The 24,523-nt window shown below is 44.0% G+C and overlaps 1 protein-coding gene across 2 annotated transcripts in view; it reads right to left on the reverse strand.

The window, feature by feature from the left end:
• Positions 1–24,523, reverse strand: part of SMURF1 (SMAD specific E3 ubiquitin protein ligase 1) — a 300,045-nt gene that overhangs the window by 16,930 nt on the left and 258,592 nt on the right. For both annotated transcript variants that reach the window (XM_078665048.1, XM_078665047.1), the window contains 2 exons: positions 10,977–11,178; positions 9,262–9,346 (listed from right to left, as the gene is read on the reverse strand). In XM_078665048.1, coding sequence (XP_078521174.1) covers positions 9,262–9,346; positions 10,977–11,178 — 287 coding nt within the window. The remainder of the gene's footprint in view (positions 1–9,261; positions 9,347–10,976; positions 11,179–24,523) is intronic.

Consider the following 24,523-nt stretch of genomic DNA (forward strand, 5'->3'; position numbering starts at 1 on the left):
ACCATGCTGAGCCTGCGAGTCTGCCTGGTGCGTTTGCTGGAAAGCCTGGTGTGATATACCTGGCTGGTTTCCGCCTCTCCCGCCGGGCCTCCGTGACGGGGTGCCCCTCTTGTTCCCTCTGAACTGCAATGCTCCCATGGATCTTGCTGTTTCGTTATCTTTTTCAGTTGACTGAGCGTTTCATCAACTGTTGTTCCGAAAAGCGTGTTGCCGTTGAACGGTGTGTTCAGGATGCTGTGTTGCACCTCCGGTTTGAAACCTGAGATCCTGAGCCAGGCGTGCCTCCTTTCCGTGACACCCATCATCATGAGCCTGCTGGCTGTGTCTGCCCCATCCAGGGCCGTCTTAAGGCAAGAATTAGCTGCGTTCTTTCCCTCTTCAACCAGCTTTTCGGCCTTCTGCCTGGCATCCTGGGGCAGGTCCTTCACCAACTGCCCCAGCCCCTCCATGATCTGGTACATGTGCCTGTTTATCAGGGCGTTGGAATTAGCCATGCGCCAGTGGGTCGCGGGATTCCGTTCGATCCTTCTGCCCACCAGATCCATCCTTTTGCTCTCCTTATCCGGTGGCGGTCCCGAGGTAGTGGGTACGTTAACCCTCCTCCTTGCTGTGGCCGTGATAATGGAGTCTGCGGAGACCGTGCCCTGAATGTAGGCCGGGTCCTTTGTGGCATGTTTGTACTTTTTCTCAGTTCTGGGAGTTACTGCCTTGCATGTTGCGGGCTCCCTGAATGCTTCCTTCCCCTGAGCCAAGACGCTTTCGAGCATTGGAAGGAATTGGCTCCTCATTTGTGTTGGGAGCAATGTTTCTAGAAGGAAGTCTGCTTTCTGCTTCTCTTCGTTGAGCTTGAAAGCTGCTGCGGCAGATTGTATCACCGAGTTGTAGGCCCCGATGTCGTCCGGCGGCGAGGGCCTCGAGGGGTAAGTGTCGACCACCTCCTCCGGGCTGTCGGTGTCGACATCGATGTAATCTACCTCCTGAAGGTCAGAGGGTGCAGACTCTGTGTCCGTCCTGCCATCCTCTTCCTCCCCATAGTTGTAACTATCGTAGGGATTCTCGTACTCCTCCTGGTCGTCGATCACCTCGACGTCCTGGTCTTGTTCCTCGGCGACTTCGGCGATCTCCTCTTCCTCCTCGACCGCCTCCACCACCGGTGGCTTGGTCTTGTGAGGGATCGTGAAGGCTTTCATCTTTGCGTCGAAATCTTTCTTCCGCTGCATGATGTTCTCCATTTCTGCCTCGAGGCGCCTTCTCTTCTTCTCCATCTCGGCCGCGTGTTCCGCGTCGGATGGGTCGGCCGCTCTTTTCGGCGGATGGCTCGTCGCCGTGCCTTTCGGTGTCGAAGTTTTCGACGTCGACCCGGATTTTGGGTCTCTGGTCGTCGTCGTCAGTTTTGGGTCTTTCTCCCTCGGAGTCGATCGATCCTTTTCGGGGACGATTTTCGACGTTTTCTGCTGATCAGCAGCTCTCGGCGCCGGGGACTCCTTCTCGGAGGATCCGCTGGGCCTGGGAGTAGTCGCGGACGCCGCCTTTTTTGGTGTCAGCGCTTTCGGGGTCTTGCCCTCGATTTTTCTAGACTCAGTCTCTCGGGTTCTTGGGGGCCGAAGAGTCTCCTACCTTGTCAGAAGTCTTCGTGTAATCAGTCTCTACAACGGTGTAGCTGTCGTCTTCGGCGGCAGCGTTGTCTTCTTCCTCGGAGGACATCCCCAGCTCGTAGAGTGACGGAGTCGGGGCCTTCCCCTGCAGGGCGGCGTGTGCTACCCTCTGCGCCTCTCTCACACGAAGGGTCTTCGGGGCGAAGGCGGAACAGGCGTTGCAGTCTCCGCTTTCGTGGTTCACCGGTAGGCAAAGGTTGCATACCGGGTGCTGGTCCTTCTGCGCGTACTTGTGGTGGCAGTTACGGCAGAACTTGAACGGCGTGTTGTCCATCATCGAGCGTCCAGGGCCTCTCTGGTCGCGTGTTAGTCGACGGTCGTCGAGGATCTCGATGGAAAACGCCTTATCCTTGCTGACTTTTCGTCGATGAAGTCCCCTGGAGTCTTCAGATGACTTCTCCTCGTCTTTTCTGTATTTTCTTTCTTCTTTCTCCAAAAATGTCTGGAGCCCAAACGGGAACGATCCAGACCCGACCGCGGAAAAAAAGAATCTGAAGATGGCGCCCAAGAGTGGGAGCTTCCGCAGGAAGCTTGCAGACGTCACCGGAAATACACCCAAGGGGGTGTGACGCCGACGCCCACCTGGGCTAAGAAAAAAAAAAAAAAAAAAAAGAAAAGACTACGAATCCGGACCCAACCACAAGACCGCGGAATAATGCACAGCATAGTGAATCCAGAAAGATTCACGCTGCAAAATGAGGGTATTTAGCAGAGCAGATGGGCTAAGCAGAGGACTTTGAATCTAATCCTCGATTGAACAGGCAGCCAGTGCAGTTTTTTCAGAGGTCCTCACTAACTCTTGTCTTGGTATCTTCAGCCTAGCTGCCGTGTTTTGGGCCACCTGCAGTGTATTGACCACTTATTTTGGGAGACCCAAATACAGGGAGGTGCCATTGTCCACGCCGGAGATCACCAAAGCCTCGATCATAGTTCTCCGTGCCTGTTCTGGGATAAGATGTATGATCTTACGGATCATACTAAGTATGCCGAAAGCAGGTAGCTGAAAGTTTTTTAGCTTGGGTTTCCATGGATAGTTGTGGTCTAAACACATCCCCAGATTCTTTCTGCAAGTCTCAAGATGTCATTGACCATATTCCCCCAATGCTCCACAATTAAGTTGCCATTTTCAGATTTTTTGCCCGACTCTTCCACACAAGGATGAATGTATGAATATAATTAACAATTAATGTCATGCACTACTACTCATCATTTAGGGCAGAAAGGTGTGTCACAAATCTAGAAGAAATCCAGTGAAACATTTTACAGTTAAATAACGGATTTGTTTTGAAGAGTCAACCTATTCATGTGCTGTGCATCGACTGATATGTAGTACCCCATCTAGGGTGGTGGGTGTGAAGTATGAGTAGCAAACAAATGTCAACACTGTCACAGAATATCCACATAGTAATGCTTATAGTAGGAAGTGAGGATCATGTACCAAATGTACATATATCAGGCAATGTGAAGTTTCCTATGAAAGCTAGAGAAGCCGCTTTTTTCAGAGTTCACTCCCGATCTTTCTCTTAATGCCTTTCCAGCTACAGAATATTGTAATTGATTTGTAAAGCCAAGCCCTCCAGCATTTTTTTAGGTCGTGCTTTAAACCCACAGCTGTGCATCCTGTTTTGCTGGCTTCTTCTAGTGTTTCTCCCTCCACTTTTATAATGCAGCAAGCATTCGCGCATTAAACCTGGCCCTATGGACACAGTCTATGCTGGTTCTTTTTGCTACTGCTTTCCCCAGCATCTCTGAATCCTGCACTGCCAAAAATTGTTTTGTCCAGCATATAGATTCTGGTTGGACTCATACAAAGGAGACTATATGAGGCATTCGAAGTATTGACACCCTTTTGGATGCAGACGTTGAGCCTTAAAAACAGACAACTGATTAGTTTTGTTTATATGAATAGGTGAAATTAGCTGGTATGTAAATGGAGGATGAAACTAGCACTTGATCGACTGTCATATAATTGAGTTAAATTCAAACTGCTTTGTGTAAAGAGAAGCAATTGCCACAAAAATATTACTTTTAAAGTCAAAAAATTCAAAGAAGACACATGCACAGACTCCAAAAAAGGCAATAATAACCAGGCTAATAAAAATTTTAATTTTGTTTTAGTGGAGACCATTTTTCATAATTAAGAAAAGTACGAATGACGAGAATACAAAAGAGAGAGGATTGTTTGGCACTCTTCGTGTACACCTATAGTACAGACAAATGCACTTCACACCGGTGTTAAATCGTCTCAGTTTTGCTGACTAACATGTTTGTACGGATAGCCTTCGAGCCTCCATAAGAATGTCATACTTTTACAAAACCGTTAAAAGATCAAGCTTCAAGTCTTCAAAAGCCAGGCTGTCAATTTCAGTAACTTGGGACATGGATGTCAGACTTGCATTTGCTGTGGATTTATTTGATGTGGAACTATTAGATACTTCTTACTCAGCTACACATAAGTGCACATGAGTTGGTGGCACATGTTGGTGCTAGATGTTTCAGTGTCGAATTATCTTTGTACTTGGTCCATTCCCATTGAGTAAGTATTTGGTCTATAAACGATTGATACAGTTCTGATGCATAAGTAACTCTTGTTCATCTGCTTAGCGAGTCAACAAAATATTCTTTTCTGCTGGCAGAGAAATGCCAAGAATTTGTACTATGTTTGTAGTGTACAGCGCCAATCCATTGCACCATTTGTGCCAAAGGATTTGACTTTGTCTCCCTTAATGTTTTGGGTAAATAAATGTAGTGTCGGCCACCAATATCTCCGACCTTTGCTGAGAAGGCTGGCTGAAATAGGGAATCTTTTTCTACTTTTTCAAAGTAATGTATAGTTATGCATCCGTTTACAGACCAATGATCAATGATCTTGAGATTCCCTCAAGTGTGTCACTTTTCCAGTCTATCTTGGAGGCATCAGTTGGTATTGTCAGTTAGCACAGGGTCTGCAAAGTGCCTCTCAACAGATATTGTTTGTGTTTCACCACATCGTAAAATACAGCCACTTGATAATCCCAGTTTCTGCAGACTGCAATCTCTGCTTTGAGAACCACTTGAGTAGAGTACTGACATTGCATGGAAACATGCAATCAGCATTAGATGAACAAGACATTCCATTACTTTCATAATAATTTACACAGTTAGGCATGAAGATGCCTGATTAAGGCAAAGATTTTTCTGAAAGTCCCATTGAGAGCTGAACGGACATTTGTGATAGACCCTCACTACATATGCATCCTGAACAGAGGTCCTTTTTCTGAGTGCCAAAAGTTGCCATTGTGAAGTGGTAGCAAGATTCCCACTAGGGAAACTAGTGCCATGACTGGGGCTAAAATCAAGGAGTCCCAAAACAGTTGAAACCTCCAATCTATGTAAGAGACTGATGATGCCCATCACCATGCCACTCTCCCCCTAACACCAGCACGGTCACCATGGTTGCACGGACACTTAAGATACCAGTTGCTGACGCCTCTGCACATTGCTAATTGGTAGTCTGTCAGCATAGGGGGGGGGGGGCCTATATGTTCTCCAGTATTGTTTTCGGCTATTGGAACTTCTGGATCTGGCTCAGCACTGTATACAAAGGTCCCAGGTTTTTGATAAAGGCTTCATCCAACTTCAGGACAATCGTGAAGCATGTACAGGGAGTGAAGTGGTAGCATCCAATAAGTCCATGTAGACATTCAGCTGGGTCACTTCCAAACTGCACGGAGATGTTCAAATCCAAGGATTGAAGAGAGTATTTGTGCTCAATGAGAGTCAGTCTCCTTAACCAGGATGTAATGAAAGGGGGAACAAAGTATTTACCCTGCTATCCAAAACTATCATCAATAAGAATCATCTGCATGGTTTGCCCTTCAATTCATTTAGAAGCAGGCACTGCAGCAATTACCACAGGAAAACGGTAGAGGAGCAGCCTCTGAGCTCTGAAAGTGTATGCTAATACACCTAGCAGGTTTGAAAGAGAAAGCATGTGAATCAGTACTATAGCTTTAGAGAACAGCAGGTTCCACTGCTGATATAATTCCCCCTTTCAACAAGACGTTAAGTAGAAAATGTAGGCTATGGAGACCTTTCCTTAAGGTGGAGGGGCCTTAGGTGGAGTGGAGTTAAAATCCTGTCTGCATCTTTAGAGGGTTACTGAGGATTTACCAGACTGAGAATAAATCAAGACTCTGGGATACAATGATAATGAAGTGTATCTGCTGCAGTGCCTGAAAATAGGGACTGTTTTTTTATGACAAACTGCAATATTAAACGAAAGACAGGAGATGAAAGCATTATGCACCCCCTAAATTGAGGGTTCTTAAGTAGAATAATCATTCCACATAGGACTTATAGAGAAGTTAAAGCTGTTTTGGACACTAAGGAAGCAGTGGGAGATATGATCTTCCCCAATGGGATGGGATGGGTGGGGCTTAGAGAAGTTGAGGTAAAGCAATGGGCAGAGGATATTCGGTGCGAAAAGAGGGGAACGTCTATTTGAGGGGTTTTCTTTGATGCAAAGGATCACAGTGTATTAGAATGTGCTGTATAATACCTGTGTCGGCTAAATGTTTTGAGTCACTCTGATCCTGAAACGAAAGTGACGCCCGCATAGCAGCCTTGAAAATGTGTAAAACAAGCACTCCGCGTGCCAGTGCAGTGATAGCCTTGGCTCTTGTGGGATGAGCCAGCAAGCCGTCTGGGTCAATGCATAGCAGATTTAAATGCAGAGCACAATCTAATATGAGATGGTGTTCTTCTGCCTTGCCCTTCGCTCTAGCAAATTCTACAAATCCCACAAACAGCGGACAGTCCTCACGAAGTTGCTGATGGGAGGACAGATGCTCATGCTCACAAATTCTGGCTCCAGGGCAATCCATGACAGTAGAATGACTTGGGCCCGGTTGGTCCTAACTTTCTTCAGAACTCATGCAGGACAGGTCCTGGCAGAAAGTGATACAGGTGTCCCAAGTTCCACTGCAGTCAGAATGAGTGTCTGTGACACACAGAACTTATAAATTCCTATGCGCTGAGCTGCTACATTTCGTGCTCTCAGCAGGGCAAAAAGATTGAGACATTGCGGAAGAGACCTTGCGCCACCTCAGGATGCAAATGCCACTGTGATCCACTAAGTGTCAGCTGCTGAGTTTGTCTGTCCTGGCATTTAGACATCACGCCAAATTATATACTATTCAGGAAAATCCTCTGGTGTTCCAGTCCTTTCCTGAGTCATAGTGTTGCCTGGCAAGGGTTCATGACCCCACCCCGCACGATAATTTGCAATACCATATGGTGGAGGTGTTGTCCATGAATACCTGTACCACCATCTCTGATGCACTGGAGGAAGGCCTTCAATGTCAAGTGGATACCTCGCAGCTCCAGAAGGTTGATGTGGAACCAGGCTTATGGTGGAGACCAGAGGTCTGATCTTCATGTCTTCCAAGTGGCAGCCCTAACCCAAACAATGCATCAGTCACCAATGTAAGCCCTGGGTGGGGAGAGACAGAGGTCTTCCACGGAACAAATTGTGGTCCAGCACCCAGCACTGCACGTCGATTGCATTCTCTTCTGAAATCTGGACGAGATCAGAGAAGCCTTCCTGATCCTATGCCCACTGACTTCGGATCCCACTGCAGTGCCTGCATGTGTCACTTGGTGTGCTTTACTAGCAGAATGCTGAAGGCCATTAGCCCCAGCAGCTTCAGAGCCATCCTCACTGAGATCCAGGACAGAGGCTGAAACGTCAGGATCATAGCCGGAATGTCCTGGACTGTCTGGCTCTGAGGGAGGGGGGTAGTATGAATGCGCACCATGTCCAGAATGGTTCTGATATAGGGGAGCATCTGTGAACCAGTCAGGTGTGACTTTGTTTATAGAGGATCCCAAAGAATTAGGAGGTTAGCATAGTCTGGAAGTGGGTGGCAACTGCCTAGGGGTCATTCAACAGTCAGTTGTTGAGGTAGGGGGAACACTGGAACCCCTGACCTACAAAGATGCACACAAACCACTACCATAACTTTTGTGAACACCAAAGATAATCTAGTGACTCCAAATGAGAGCAGAGCGAACTGGAAATGCTCCTGCCCCACTGTGATTCGAAGATAGCATTTGTGGTCCCGCAGGACGGGGACGTGGAAATACACATCCTTCAGGTCTAAAAGCTACCATCCTGTCTCTAGGGTAAAGGGCAGACAAAAGCTGGGCAAGTATCTTGATCTTGCCTTTCCCCAGGAAGGCATGGAGAAGGCAAAGGTCCAAAATAAGTCGAAGGTATCTGTCATTTTTCAGCACCAGAAAGCAACAGGTGTTAACAACCAAGGCCTAATTCCGATGCCAACGCCTTCTCTATTGCTCTTTTGGCCAGAAAGGCCAGCACTTCCTGCTGCAAAAGTGAGAGATGGTCATCCATCAGTCATTCCATGTGTGGGAAGGCAGGGGCCATGGAGGGAATGGGGGGGGGGGGGGCAGGGGGTGAGGAGATTGGGAGTAAGAAATGGTAAGGCATAACTCCTTGTACAATCTGTAGCTCCCACTTGCTCGAAGTTATCACTTGCGTCCCTTGCAAGAAAACTCTGGTTGCTTAAGGAGATGGGTTGGAACCATCTCTGAAAGGGAACAGCTTCTGAAGAAAGACTGCGAGGCACACTGACACCCTTTGATTAACCAAAAGACATTGACAGAGATGATAAACAGCCACGCCAACAGGACCTTCCCATCAATTGGTCATGGCGTAGTATCTTTCGATGTTTAGTGAGTTAGAACACATCAGTCTCAACAACCTTGGGATTCATCAAAGTGCAGTAACTTGATGCACCTGAGCCGTGCTCCAACCCTAGGCACCACAAGCAAACCAGATGGGGATCTTGTGACAGTCCCTACAAGGGAGGTGACATTTTCTCTTGCACAATGGATTTTCAATAATTTGTAGGAGATAAAGATCTCATGAACAGATCAGAGGTAGCAACATATCCGCATTTGGTGGTGCGTGAGTGCTACCTAAAAGCAGTTCCAAGCATCAATTTTAGAGCAGAAGAATGCTGTCAAGAAGCTGCACATCACCACCAACAGGCGCACAGAGGTATTGCTTATAAGTTTAGGGAATCAGTTTGAAATCTGAGGAACACTGAAAAGGTGAGGCATCTGCAGTTAGACTAATCTATCAGAAAATCGAATTAAAATAAGTTGCAAAAAAAGTAACCCATTATGGTCTAGTGCATACTATGATTGTCAACTGACAATTATCTTGGAATATAATGACTCTTTACAATTAATTTAGAAGGTCAAGCCATCCACTCTACACCATATCTTGTAAATATTAAAATGGCATAAAATACATATGTACAAATTTACAGTGAAGTAAAAAATAAAATAAACCCTCCTAATATTCTATGGTTTGGCTATTTAGAGGTCGCTATAAATGTAACCTTTAGCAGGCCTGTAGGACTCAAATTAATGGAAAAAGGACAGGTCAACCCTCAGGGGATGACTGTACCACTGATAACTACAAGATCGTATACTGTTGGACAAACATCGTCAAATACGGTTAGGATGAGGAGACTTATGACAAAGGTACATGAAAATGAAATTAGGCAAATCATGTGGAAAATTAATTTAAGCTTACCAGGTATGAGCTTTAGGTAGGTTGTCTGTGTTGGCATCAATGAGGTGAATGGTAAACAGTCTGGGGCCAGCAGCTCCTGTAGAACCTTACAAAACATTAACTTTTTTGAGCAACCATGTCAATGTATGTTGCACATATAAAAAGTTTATGATTATTGCGAAGTAGGTTAATCCACAAATGTCTTTATGATACTGCTGCTATAACTGGTTATGCATTTGATCTTGCATGATTTAGTATTATTAAAAAAAAAATCTGACTTTTCTCCTCCTAAATGAATGCCTCCATACTAGAGGATTTGTTCCAGACAACATATCTTTGGAATGTTTAGCAATTAAGTTATTTTTACAGTACTGAATACCCAGAACAACATTTCAACCATAGGGGGACTAATGTAGCCTAAAAGCTGTCAGCAGCCGCATAAGGGCCATTAAAAACCAGCCGCAACATTATTAGTCCGAGCCAAAGGCAAGGGCGAAATACATCTGACAAACTTCAATGGGCCATAATGACCACCACGTTGAACGGTAAGGCTATTACACATTCCTGCCCTTGAAGATGGAATGAGTTAAAATATAAAACCCTCTCAGGAGACAGAGGGAGTTTAATCCAACGCCACCCCCACCCGCCGTCCACCATTTTCCATAATCCCTCCTCTAAAGCTCTCTGCAGCTTATGCTTCTTTTCACTGTCCATGTTTGACAGTGCATTGCCACAGCAGTAACTAAAAAAAGAAGGACAACAGGAGCTGTGCAATTAGTCAAAAGTATCTGCAGTCACTGAATATCCCTTGGATGGGTCCAGTTGATTTTATTCATTTGCAAAGGCAGAGAAAGAAACTGGAGCTGTGTAAAATTCCCCCTGCAGATTGTGCCACAGTAAATGACAAATGCAGGATTATACCTCTCTTCATAGTCCTCTGCCGCTCTCTGGTCTTCAATGACTCAATGCTCTAGAGACCTGCAGTACATTTGTATGCATCGTCTCAAACAGTGTAAAGGGTCTACAGCTTTATGGTATCAGAGGTAAGGCCTATTTCATAGGCTATGGCTTATTCAAGTATGTGCTTACTTTGGTATTTGCATATCATGCTCAGACATATATAAATGCATCATTTATGGTCCATTGCACCATCAGAATATTACATACATCCCAATCTGTTTAACTATAATTTTCAGTATAAGGGAATGAAATTCCATCAATGGGGTAAGCATTCTGATAATGTATTGTGAACAAGACATGGTCTACAAACTATCATGCATACTTACTGTGCTAACAGACTAGGTTGGAAGTGGAAGCATCCAAGATGTTTTGCTAACCAGTATTAAATTACCAAATTCTAAAGTAGCAGAAAATCCTGAAATCTTTTTATTCTAAATAAGGTCATACAACTCTCTTTATCAAGAGGATAACTATTCTTCATGTACAATTTATCAAGAGCATAACTATTCTTCATGTACAATATGAAAAGTATCCACAATCCTTTCAATTGCACTTGAATTGGACACAATGAAGACTGAACTGTCTATGGATGCTCACACTAGTTAGGTCTATCGGGCAGCTCAATGATCAACTGGCATATTAATGTGAACCCAATGAATTCAAACATCTAACCTTGAGGGCGTAGACCAGTCTCTGTGGCAAATAGTGTCTGTGGCAAATACTTTCATAAAGAATTACCTTTCACATCAGATTTAAACATTTTACTTCAGACTCACCTTGTAAAGCCTTGAATCCCTGTAGAGGAACGCGGGTAGACCCTGTCACAAATTGGAGAAGCCGTGCTCTTCTTTCCTCATCAAAGGTCTCCACAGCCTGCCAGAACCACTTCACGATATTGCTGTCGGCCATACAGTGTTTAAGACGTGTGTTCACCTTCCAGTCATTCAGATCAATCTTATCTAAACCACCTATGATTAACTGTAAAACAATTGATAAAGCAAAACGAAGTATAAGAATATGCCCTTCAAAAGTTCCAATGGAAAAAGTTACATTGAAAGACTGGCACGTCTATTTACCAAAAGACAACTTACCATAATAATTGACTAGTCTGCCAAATAAACCTTGGTTAGAAACCACCTCTGTATTCCTTTTCCCTCTCCCTAGGACTTTTGTAACTTCCTTCTTTTTCTCCTCACGCTTTCAAAGCCTATCTATATTTATGCCTACCATTTTCCTATTTTATGCCTTGAAACTGGTTGATTTCTAGTAATTGCCTGCTTTTTATAAATAATAAAACTCAGACACACGAGTGAAGAGTGGGGCTGCGCTGCTCTGATCACCCGACTAGTGAAATATTTTACACAATCTGCTGATCACTTTCTAAATCAAGATATCTAGAACTATAGACAATGTATTTGACATTTTCTTTAAAAACAAATATTTTTGAGGAGAACCATGTTAACCATGTGAATGTGGCTTGTGAAATATGGAATCAATGTTTTAAGTCTACAGTTAGACATCAGTGAAGACCCTGACAAAATCTGTTTGAACTTTTAAACCACTAATAAATCTTTTATCATACATTCTCAAAGACGTGATTGGCCTACCCAAATGAAAGACTATCATGGGTTCTAAAATTAACAGAAATTACAGTGTGACTTACAATAAAATACAGCATTATTGGTGGCAGTGGGAAGATTTCCACTTCAAATAATGATCCTCAGAACATTTTCTTCATCATATTATGCTCTAGCTGTGTTAAATACCACTAAGTATAATCTAGGTAACTTCATACCGAACTTAGAAAAGGTATAACCAAAAATCATTGTGGAAGGGCAATAGATTCACTAGATATAATGTTCTTCTGAATGCACATATGCAAAATAGCTTATTTTTGAAGTAACCTGAAGAGCTGGCCATAACGTTAACACTGTTTTGAGAAATCTTTTAACTGCCAAAAGCACTTTCAATAAGAGTAGTTGGTTGGATTGTACAACAGTACAACAGCAACTGAGCGTTGAACGATTAGTATTTGCAAAACATGCACACATTATCTACACTACTTTTCAACAGCCTCCCAGGCAATCAAAATGCAATAATCTTGAATTATTCGCCCAACCTAATAGAAAATGGAAAAGGCGTGTGCAGGCACAGAGTGACTGCTAAAGTTAATGATCTTTTATGGACCAACAATAGACGTTAAGCACTTTTGAAATGAATTCACAGAGTTGTAGACATCAATTTATATGGAAGCATGAAGTCAACAACATGTAATGTGATTTCTGTGGAGTTCAACATTCACCATTTCTTTGGCATCCTGGCACTTCAGGTTCCCCTACAGAATGTAGACTACAATTAGGAGTTTATCTGATTTTAAGGAGGGGGAGCCGGAAGACATGGGGGAGGGTGTTAAGATGGGATTCACAGACGTTCCCTGGCACAAACATTTGGATGATGTAGTTTGAACAGTTAGGGTTACGAAATGGGATCAAATGTGTGGGAGATGATCTGTGAACAGGCAGGTGAACAAGAGGAAGGTGGTCTGTTTTGAAGCCCTGCACCTTACCAGTGTGCTATGGTAGAATGCTGTAATTTTTACTATTCTTGGGAGTCCTCTCAATGGGCTGCAGATTGTGTCCCCTTTTATACCGGTTTTAAGCTTTGCAATGTGGTGTGGGGTTTTGAAGCTTAAATCCTTGCCTGGGTACATAGTACCTGAAATGGCTATATAATGGACAATCTAATTTTCACTACTTTTTATCTTGTACAGGTATCTGTCATGCCTTCCTTCCATGTTCTACTGTTCTGTGTACTTCTGTCAAGTATTTTTTTGGCCAATTGTTACTCTTAAGGTTGCTGGTTCGAAGGTCCACAGGCCTGTGTCTCGTTCACAATGTGCCATATCCCCATGGCTTTGAGGCCCCATATCTCGCGGTCCACCAAGACTCCTTGCTTTTGATGTTCTCTATCTATAATCACCTGCCATTGAGTGATTTTGCCACAAGAAATGTTCCATCCCCACTTTCTCCCAGTGTCCTTGCATCACCACTTTTGCTGTATTACAGTTCATTGGACCCAAAGAGCATCAAATGCAACTTTGTGTATTTTTGCAATTAAAGATCATGGTCTATCCCAGGTAATAATATTACACAGGGAAACAAAGGGGCACATGTTATCACAATGTGTGAAACAGGCTGCACTTTAATGTACAGAGCTCAAGGTACCTTGCTCTCTGTCATACTGGCTGTGATGTAAGCTATATGCAAAACATTATCTTAAATACAAGTCTACCATAGTAAAGAAATGACAAGTTAACTAGCGGCAGAGCCTAATAATCAAACGTCACTTTTAGATTGAAGTTTAACTCCAAATACACAAACTGATTTGCTTTGGAATGATGAATTTCTAATGAAATGTCTTACTTGAAATTCAAACGTGTTTAAATGAGGTTTGAAACCAAACTAAAAAACATATCCATTCAATCATCCATTCCATCTTATTCTTCAAAAGAAACCAATGGTAGAAGGGCTCGGTGGCCAAATCGAAAAATCAAGACACTGTCATAGTAAAAAGTCTGATCGAACTATTGCAGAAAACAAACCGAATGAGCAGGTTTGGTTGAGTTTCCTTGAACAATTAAGAGTTTTTAGCAGTCTGTATTACTTAAAATGTGAGTAAATTCTGGAATAAAATGAGTTTAAAAGTTTGAATACTGTGAAAGCAGTGGTGTCTTTGCCCCTTAGAATATTGATTTAGTTTTAGGTCTCTGCTACAAATAGCAGAAGCTGTCTGGAGGCAGATCTGCGGTTTCCAATACATACCATACTTTGAGTGAGTGCAAAGAAATCTAATGATCGAGTTACCAACTCTTCAATGGGGTCTCTTACAACCCAGTTATCCAGGACCAATTAGTTTTCTTTATAATAGCAACTGAAGAAGAATGCATGCTGGTTCACATTATCCAGGATGTGCACTGTTATTAGTCTGAGGTCTCCAGTATTTGCCCAGACCGTCAGTACTTCCAGGACGATGATACGCATAGAATACTAAACCGATGTCATCTATCTGAGACAAGTGCCACCTCCTGTGGATCACCACCATTCCAATGGTTAAGCAGATCTACTTCTGTGTTGGTTCTAGGACACTGTGCATGTACATTGCTCCGAAAGCAAGCCTGCAGATGTGACGTGTGCAGTAATGCCTAAGAAATCAATGGCATGAGAGATGGGACAATTGGAGCGATTGTGTTAAACTAACGTCGTCTGTGAAACAACACCTTGTATGGTGGTGCAAAATATCTCCATCAGAATGAGACCCAAGCACACATTATTTTAACAGATGCATCTGTGACACGATGGGGAGCTTATTTTGAATATCTGTCAAATCAGGGACAGTGAATTGATAAGGAAGCTTCATACCTCACCAATTATGTGGAGCAGAGAGTTCAAGGCTTTCCTGCCATCTCAAACGATGAAAAGCATTCTGATGCAAATAGAAAGCACCATGACCAGGCATTTCCTAAGCAAGCAGAGATAGGAGGTTGAGAACACTACCTGGACATGCAAACAACCGGAGAAAGAAAGATTTCAGATGATCGCTCTACACCAGATTTATCTATATTGAAGACAAAACAAGTGGTTGTGTACAACAGATCAGCAAGACGCTTACTTCCACATCTGTTCTTGAATGTGTGAACCCAAGGGCTAAACATAGGTCTATTTCCATGCTTTGGCCCTTTCCTTTGACCAGAAGATAACTAGAGTAAACTCCTTGACATTTTCCTACGGTGGTGCCAGCTCTACTGCATGTTTTTTTTTTAGAAGAAAGGTTTCGTTCCTCAAGATGGAAATTTGGTGCTTCAATGTTGGTTTTGGAGGAACCAGCTGAATATTGGTCTTGAAACGTAGAACATGCATAATGCACAATATTAAGCACCCACTGTTCAGCAAGAGTGGAAATCCATCACAGCAGAAGTAAAGTTATCACTCCCCCACTGGAGCAGGTAACAGAGGAAGGTGGGATTAATTAGACAGTCATTGCCTAATTCCGGATTAATGTCGTCCTTTAGAAGGGAAGGTTTTGTTGGTGCAGATTTTGGTTTGGAGGACTTTTGTTAATACTGATAATTTTGGCAATGCTGCTCCTGTTGTGACTGGTAAAATTATTGAGGGGGATTGAACGCTCTGAGGAAAGTACCTTATTTCAATGAGTTTATATTGCTTGTTGAACTTCTGTTTCTCTAGGCCAACAGACTTAAAAGACTCCACCTCATGCCACATACTTTCATGCCAGTGGAATCCACTCGCTTTCTAACTCTCTCTCTGTAACAGCTGTTGTCTATGTTGCTATGGCATGGTGGCATCTCACAGATGATGCAATGATTTGGAGAAGATTTAGTGAATTCTGGACCCTGTTCGGGGGGGCTGTATTTTAACGAGGAAAGTATTGTTCTTTTACAGTCAATCAAGTAAGGAATCTTTCTTCCACAATATTCAGAAGCTCTTGGACAAAGTAGGAGTGTTTTTTTTCAAAGCTCTTCTTTGCAAGGCCTCTAAAGTCACTAACACCAATGGTTGCAGAGGCTCCAACCTGATATTCAACTCAAAGGCCCCTTTAGCCAGGACATTATGAAATGTTATGTCATTGATGAGACTGGAGAAGTTGGAGTATAATGAAATGGTTACTTACCAGAAGGACTAGTTTTGCAGCTTGAAGAATTTTCTTGATTCACATGCTGTGCATTATCCCACCACCTAGTGGTTGGGTCCAGATACTTTGATAGTCGTCGTCTATTCTGTTTGTTGTTGTTGCTGGGGACGTCCGAGGCAATTTGGTGCTTTGCCCCAGAAGCCTCTTAGCGTGGTTGTCATGTTGAGATTTTATTTTTCCCCCCCTTTGTGACCTTTGCCTTTGTTGAGTTTGATGATTTTATGCATTGCAGTGTGTTACCCTCTTACCAATCCTATTTCTTGGGAGGCGTAGAGTTGCATGTGAATCCAGAAATGAATCGCGCTGCAGAACTACTCCTACTGTTAAGGAACCATTTTGTTTTGCAACAAGAACCCTTTTCTGGATTCATATGCAGCATTGATTGTAGAAGGGTTCGGTTTTCTCCATGAGGTGGTGTTAAAATGAGGTTGAGTTTGCCAATAGGTGTTTCAGCACTATTCCCACTTGTGACTCTTTGTTCAACTAGATGTCCATGCAATTGTGCTTTGTGCAGATATGAACAGATGGCCAGGTGACTGCCATGCACGTCGCTAATCTGCACGATTGCTAGGAATGTGGAGGTGGCCCCTTTTGCCCTTGCGGATTGAACTCTAGGTCTTGCCTCCAAATGCAGGCCTGCTTCCTGGTAGCAGCGTTGTATTGTTTGCACTATCCAACTTGCAATGGTGCCCTTTGTTACTGGTAATGCTTTGCTTGAACCTGCGAAGGATATGAAGAACTGATTATCTTTTCTGATCTCTTTAGTTCTTTCCAGGTAATACATCACTGTCCTGTGGACGTCCAGCGTGTGCAGGGCTCTTTCGGACTGCCTTTATGGAAGAAAGCTGTAGATGAATCATTTGATTTACGTAGAACTGGGATATGACTTTGTAAAGGAAGAGTAGTTTTATCCGCATGACTATCCAAATTTTTGCATTTGTAGGTAGTGCTCCGGGGTGGTAGGAGCATGGCAGTTCACTCATCCTAGGTAGTAATATCTTAATTAAGAAGGTATTTTTTAAAGTCAGGATGGCAGTTCTGCCTTGAGCAACGGTTCAAAGGGGGCCTTCATTAGTTGTGTGAGTCCCAGGTAAAGATTCCACACTGATGTTGTCTCTTTGCCGCTGCTAGAAACCTTTTAACAACTGATACTGTTTAAAGGGCTTCTTCCAAGGTGTCCTCTTGTGTAGCCTACTGTTGCTGCTAATTGGCCCTTTTGAGGAATTCCTAGTAGGAATTTCTGACATTCAAATGTAATACTCTGAAACCATTCCTAAAAATACTTGTGTAATATTTAACTGTCCCCAAATTGTTCCAGGGCTGGAGTTAGAATACTAAATAAGCCTCCTGGAATATTTGGGTGAAGTGTTATAATTTTGACCTTTCAGTGTCTGCCAGGCCCACAGCTGTCACATGGGTAAAGTTTATAGCAAGAACCTTTTAGTAAAGTTTATGTAAGGCTGTCGTCTAACAGGTGTGCGAGGTATTGGGCTACTGTGGTGTCTTCCGTTCTCCAATGGAGTAGTTCTTTATCTATGCCCCACAGGACGCATCTCCATTTTGCTGAATAGCACCTTCATGTACTTGGACTTCTTGACTCTTTTAGGATGTCCATGGACTGTTTTGTAAGTTTCAGGTGGACAAACTATGTCCTTAGGAGCCATGCCACCAGACTCAGGGTGTTTACTTCCGGTTGGTGGATTCTTCCCCTTTGCATGGTGAGAAGGTTGCGCCTTGATGACACCTAGTGGTTGGGTCCAGATACTTTGATAGTCGTCTATTCTGTTTTTTGTTGTTGCTGGGGACGTCCGAGGCAATTTGGTGCTTTGCCCCAGAAGCCTCTTAGCGTGGTTGTCATGTTGAGATTTTATTCCCCCCCCCCCTTTGTGACCTTTGCCTTTGTTGAGTTTGATGATTTTATGCATTGCAGTGTGTTACCCTCTTACCAATCCGATTTCTTGGGAGGCGTAGAGTTGCATGTGAATCCAGAAAATGAATCGCGCTGCAGAACTACTCCTACTGTTAAGGAACCATTTCGTTTTGCAACAAGAACACTTTTCTGGATTCATATGCAGCATTGATTGTAGAAGGGTTCGGTTTTCTCCATGAGGTGGTGTTAAAATGAGGTTGAGTTTGCCAATAGGTGTTTCAGCACTATTTCCACTTGTGACTCTTTGTTCAACTAGATGTCCATGCAATTGTGCTTTGTGCAGATATGAACAGATGGCCAGGTGACTGCCATGCACGTCGCTAATCTGCACGATTGCTAGGAATGTAGAGGTGGCCCCTTTTGCCCTTGCGGATTGAACTCTAGGTCTTGCCTCCAAATGCAGGCCTGCTTCCTGGTAGCAGCGTTGTATTGTTTGCACTATCCAACTTGCAATGGTGCCCTTTGTTACTGGTAATGCTTTGCTTGAACCTGCGAAGGATATGAAGAACTGATTATCTTTTCTGATCTCGTTAGTTCTTTCCAGGTAATACATCACTGTCCTGTGGACGTCCAGCGTGTGCAGGGCTCTTTCGGACTGCCTTTATGGAAGAAAGCTGCAGATGAATCATTTGATTTACGTAGAACTGGGATATGACTTTGTAAAGGAAGAGTAGTTTTATCCGCATGACTATCCACATTTTTGCATTCGTAGGTAGTGCTCCGGGGTGGTAGGAGCATGGCAGTTCACTCATCCTAGGTAGTAATATCTTAATTAAGAAGGTATTTTTTAAAGTCAGGATGGCAGTTCTGCCTTGAGCAACGGTTCAAAGGGGGCCTTCATTAGTTGTGTGAGTCCCAGGTAAAGATTCCACACTGATGTTGTCTCTTTGCCGCTGCTAGAAACCTTTTAACAACTGATACTGTTTAAAGGGCTTCTTCCAAGGTGTCCTCTTGTGTAGCCTACTGTTGCTGCTAATTGGCCCTTTTGAGGAATTCCTAGTAGGAATTTCTGACATTCAAATGTAATACTCTGAAACCATTCCTAAAAATACTTGTGTAATATTTAACTGTCCCCAAATTGTTCCAGGGCTGGAGTTAGAATACTAAATAAGCCTCCTGGAATATTTGGGTGAAGTGTTATAATTTTGACCTTTCAGTGTCTGCCAGGCCCACAGCTGTCACGTGGGTAAAGTTTATAGCAAGAACCTTTTAGTAAAGTTTATGTAAGGCTGTCGTCTAACAGGTGTGCGAGGTATTGGGCTACTGTGGTGTCTTCCGTTCTCCAATGGAGTAGTTCTTTATCTATGCCCCACAGGACGCATCTCCATTTTGCTGAATAGCACCTTCATGTACTTGGACTTCTTGACTCTTTTAGGATGTCCATGGACTGTTTTGTAAGTTTCAGGTGGACAAACTATGTCCTTAGGAGCCATGCCACCAGACTCAGGGTGTTTACTTCCGGTTGGTGGATTCTTCCCCTTTGCATGGTGAGAAGGTTGCGCCTTGATGACAACTTTATAAAGTCCCCCTGTGCTATCTCCACCAGATCTAAGAACCATGTTTGTCTTGTCCACTGTGGGGCAATTAGGATCATAGTCACACACAACTGTTTACACTTGCTTATAGCCAGGGGTATGAGGAGAATTGGTGGAAAAGCATATGCAAATCTCCCTGACAAGTCAATGGACAAGGGCTTTTCCCTCGTAGTCGGAGCCTGAATGCAAAGTCTTGGCATTTGAGTTTGTGTTTTCTGGTGTTGCAAAGAGGTGATGTCAGGTGTTTCTCAGTGTGGGAAGAACTTCTGGAGCACCTAACTGTTTAGTTCCCATTCGTTTGGTACAGTAGCTCGTCTTCATTTTAGTATAACGGGGTTCTAGAGGCCATCATTCCTATAATTTTCCCCCACAGTCCTCAATGTCAGAGATTGGCCCTTGTGGCAGCAAGCTTGCTCTGTGATGGCTTGCACCCTTTTGAGGGCAGGGTAGGCTTTTACCTCCACTGTGTTGATCCTTGCTCCCAGAAAGTGTTTTCCCTTCCTGGCTTTGTGGATGATTTTTTAAAGTTGATTGTGAAAACTAGCCTCTGGAGGGGTACCATGACAGTTCTGATGTTCTTCCTGCATGGGTGGAAGGAGTTCGCTTTTACCAGCTAGTCGTTCTGGCTTTAGGACGAGGAAGTATGTTCTGCTGATGATGCGCTCTCTACTGCCACCTTTTCCAGGAGCTCCTGTACCTCGCATTCTAGGCAACTCTTTATAATGCTCCTTTCTTGGTTTGGTTCCTGGGGCGTTTGTAGGAGTTCTATGCAATATCAGTGTTGTAGAATGTTGAGGATCCACTTGTCTGATGACCCTCCTCCACTCTTGGAGAAAGGTCTACCTGAGGAGACACTTGGCTGAGGACTCGGCTCATCTGAGAAGCAGTCCTCTAATGCTCCCATGGCCCTAGTCATTTAGTCATCCTCCAACTACTGGAGTATTTCATTCACTGCAGTGTTGGACAGGTGTTCTCAGTGAAATAGATGTTAATGATGCTTGCCTGCACCTCGCATTTGAACCCTGGCACCTGTCACCGGAGTGTTCTTCTCAGTGTAATGCATGTGACCATCGGTCTACTGTCCCTATCTACTGTGCAGATGCAGAGTTCAGGCATGTGTTGGCAACAGTCACGCCTTTTTCCACTAGTGCGGCTGCCCAATTTTGAAACTGCTCAGGGAGGTTCTTAGAGTTCGTCCATGTCTTCCAGGTGCTGATAGGCATACAGTTTTAGGAGGGTGTTGTCCACTGTGGGGCTGCGCCTCTCTCCATTTCGTCCTATCTCCACCCTCTTGCTTTCTTTCTTGGGTGGAAGGCCAGTGGAAGTGGCGGTGTCGTCTCTTCCTTGCCATGATCACTATTATTGAGTCTGCCATGGTATTCCCTCTAATGTATGGTGGGATACTGGGGGAGTGTTTATACTTTTTCTTCACTCTCTGGGTCACAGGCCTGCTGGTTCTGTGAAAGCCTCCCTTTCCTGGCCCAGGATGTGAAGTAGCATGGTAAGGTATTATTACTTCCTGCACTGTGAGGCACAAGGGTCTCAAGGCGTAAGTGTTTGTGCTTTCTCTTCAAGCTGTACTCTAAAGCGGTCTCTTGCCCTTTTCACCACTGAATTGTACGAGACACTATCGTCTGGAGGGGATAGTCTTGAAAGGTAAGAGTCTATTCCCTCTTCGGGTGAGTCAACATCAATATCTTGTCAGTCAACGATGCTCTCGACTTCGGGGCAGAGTCTCTGGTCATCATCTAGCTCTTAGAGCTCAAGCAACATTTCCTGCTCTTCTTGTGATTCTGCTGTTGCAGGTCTAGTTTGTCCTTCTCCGGTACGTCCCAGCTCTGTTTCCCCGAAGGATTTGAAGAGGTTCGAAATTGCCAAAAGGAAAGCCTCGAAGTCAAGGGGGTGCGGTGTGGTTACATAGTCCTCAGGCAGAGAAAACCACCACTTCCCATGTTCACATCTAAAGTTGACATCTTTCTTAAACACTGACTCCTGACACACATTTCGTGTTTTGGTGCAGAACAAAGTGATCAGTCAACATGGCACACATCCCTGGGTGCCATACCTACAATCCACTGCCCTGGCATTGGTAAGCCACCCCTCTAGCTGGTTGCACTATACCAGTGGTAAGGGTACAGGTGCATGAGCCCTGTACCTCTACAGTGTCCAAGTCAATTCTGAGACATTGTAAGTGCAGTAATGCCATGAAGAGTATATGGTGCTGGGAGTTTGGCATTAATAACTCCACAGCACCATTATGTCTTTACTAAAACCTGGGAAGTTTGGTGTCAAACTTCTCATCACATTAAACCCACACTGATGCTACTGTGGAGTGGAGTTTAATGAAAAATGCACTTAGAGGGCATCTAAGATGCCCCCTGAAAAACAACCTAAGTCTAGAGTCCTGCCTGAGTGGCTGCTCGCCAGACATGTTTCTGGACCAGGGGTGGGAAATTTGTATCGCCTGATGCTCTGGATATGAGGAGTCTTGTTGTGGACAAGAAATGTTATTGTCTACTTAGTCCTCCGGACAAGTAGGGATTCTCTTTAACCCCTGTGCAACTAATATAATCACAAACTAGTTATTTCAGACTGGAATCTGAAATCTTAGTAAATGCGTCTTTTTATAGGTCATTACGGTAACGGGTGCTGCACGTACACTCTTGGTGAAACAAAGATATGCCACTAGTGGTGCTGGACAGATTCCCCTGCCTGCGTGTGCGAGGTCAGGCAAGGCGTACGTTACGAGTCCTTAAGAGCGGACAAGAATGAGGTGAATGCAAATTCTTGGAAAGAAGTCAGGAGCCCTGCGAGCTGAAATTGAAGGGATACTGAACAAGGAGGATGTGGGGACCCTGGACGCCCTCAATTATGTAAAAAAGGTCACGAATATAACATGTAGTCGTTTGATAAAGCACACACAGATGCCTCACTGCTTAAACGCCCCTGAAGTCAGCTCCGCGTGAAATAACACCAGAGAGCCTGAAAACCAGTAATGCAGGAAGTATTTGATGCACTTGTACGGCGTTTCGAAGTTCCTGATTCAAGGAACCGCTAGGACATTCCTCCATTTACTGTGCAGAAAGATGACATGCTGCCATTTGAAGGCATTTGTGATGCCGTTTTCCACAGGAAAGCCCTTTCTGTCCAGGGGAATAGATGTGTTCATTTGTGTTTTGGGCTCTGAAGACTGAAAAGAACGAGCTTGCTGGAAATATGTGGCGGAGATAAGAGATGGGTCACCGATCAGGTCATGGCCCTGCAGGTAGACGGGACACTTCTTTGCGTGGAATAGTTTGAGAGCTCCAGAACTCCTGGCGCACGCAGTCTAGGCCAAAAAAACAGGAGAATATAATAAGGAGTACAAGAGGTGCCTCATCACCCCACCTGCCCCTGCCGGCACAACGATTAGCCGGTAAGCAACGCACAAGTAACTGTTAATATGTGAAATCCATTCTTCAATGTTACTTCGACCATACATGCTAACATTCTGAAATTATAAAAAATGTGATTTATAATCAAATAAAAAGATCGTTGGACTGTATTTTGTCCCTGGACCTTCATTGAAGCAGAGGCATATTCAGGCACCAGACTGCTAAAATTAAACTGTTTTGAACCAGGAGTCTTGTGTCTGAATCGGGTCTGTTGGCATCTATGGCTCCAACAGTTGTCAGAGGCGCCCAGCTTGGTTCATAAGGATCAGCAGGGACAAAGTAGTGTAAGAGGATGGGGGCCTCCAACTCCGGCAGCTAGGGATTAACAGTGTCAAGGTTGATAAATATGACATGCCCACTGCACAGCAGGAGCTCCCAGGAGGCACTTTCAGAAAGCGCCCAAAACTCAACTAGTGGGAACCAAGTCCCAAACATGAGGCAGGCAGCAAGCAACAGAGTGTGACATTGGATGTGTTTCAAAAAGCCCAAGGCTTCTTTTACCACATGGTCTCAAAAGGCACTTGTTTCCGAATGGAGGTGGTACTGACCTTACTTCACTGGGAGCGCACTGGTGGTGTGCACCCGCTGTGTCCCCAAGCTGCCCATTCCTCCTTATCCCCATCTTCACCAGTTTCCTAAATTCACTGTATTCTATTCCCTTTCAAGTAACCTAACTGATCAGCTGCTACAATTTGTATTTCACCATATGTGGGTCGGTTACCCGGAGTCCGAAATTAAATTCTCATGGGGATTATCAGGCTTCCCTGGCCAAACGCTAGTAGTCTGACCTGCACTCTCTCTCTCCCCCACCTTGCTCAGGTATTTGGATCCTTTTCTCTAAATATCTCCTCCACTTAATACTACACCATAATCATAAATGCCTGCCCCAGGCTGTTCTCTAATGCCCCCATATCTGCTTTGAATCTTTCAGTTGCTGGTGCCCAGCCTGTCTCTTACTCCTAACACTCGCTGAACTTTAAGCACCACATTGTACAGTGGAGTATCCCAGCCGTTCACGAGTTCTCCCTTATTAGCCAGTACTTGGTGTTGTTATTATAGTGCTTCACACATTACTTGTGCTCCTTTCAAGCACTATAAATACTAGACTTTACCACTACTTAATAGGATGCTATTCAGCCACCTTCGAAGGATGGATGGCGGAGGCTGCCCTGCCAGGGTTTTTAATATTCTCTTCCAGCTTGAGCCCAAAACTAAGCGAACATTTAAAGTGCCATCAGCCCTCCTTCTGTTGAGAGTATAAATCTGGCTGGACTCTATCCGGATCCTAACACCTAAATGCTAAAGTAATGGGGAAACAAATGCACACAGCTTGTTATCACTTACTTAAAGGAAGCTACGATTTGGTGGGTGGTTTTTGATGTTCTGCAACTCCTATATGTAACACATATGCATGCACTGTAAAAATGTCAGATGTATCAGTACGTATGAGTATTTACAGGAATAAGAATTTAAATAGCAATTCCTAATTTTTTTTATGTAATACTTTCATAGTACAATCTCATTCCACTGTAGGGTGTCAGAGCGCTTTACATCACACACAAATTATACACTGACTATTAATCATACAAGTGTGTAGTGTAAATCAATGTACATGATGACGCATAAAACAAAGAAGGTTTCAAGGTGTAGGAGTTACAAATAGTCTTTAATGGTAGGGATTATATGTCAAGATTGTATAGCTGGTAGAAATAAAA

The sequence above is a fragment of the Lissotriton helveticus genome, chromosome 10, assembly GCF_964261635.1.
Source record: "Lissotriton helveticus chromosome 10, aLisHel1.1, whole genome shotgun sequence".
NCBI lineage: Eukaryota > Metazoa > Chordata > Amphibia > Caudata > Salamandridae > Lissotriton > Lissotriton helveticus.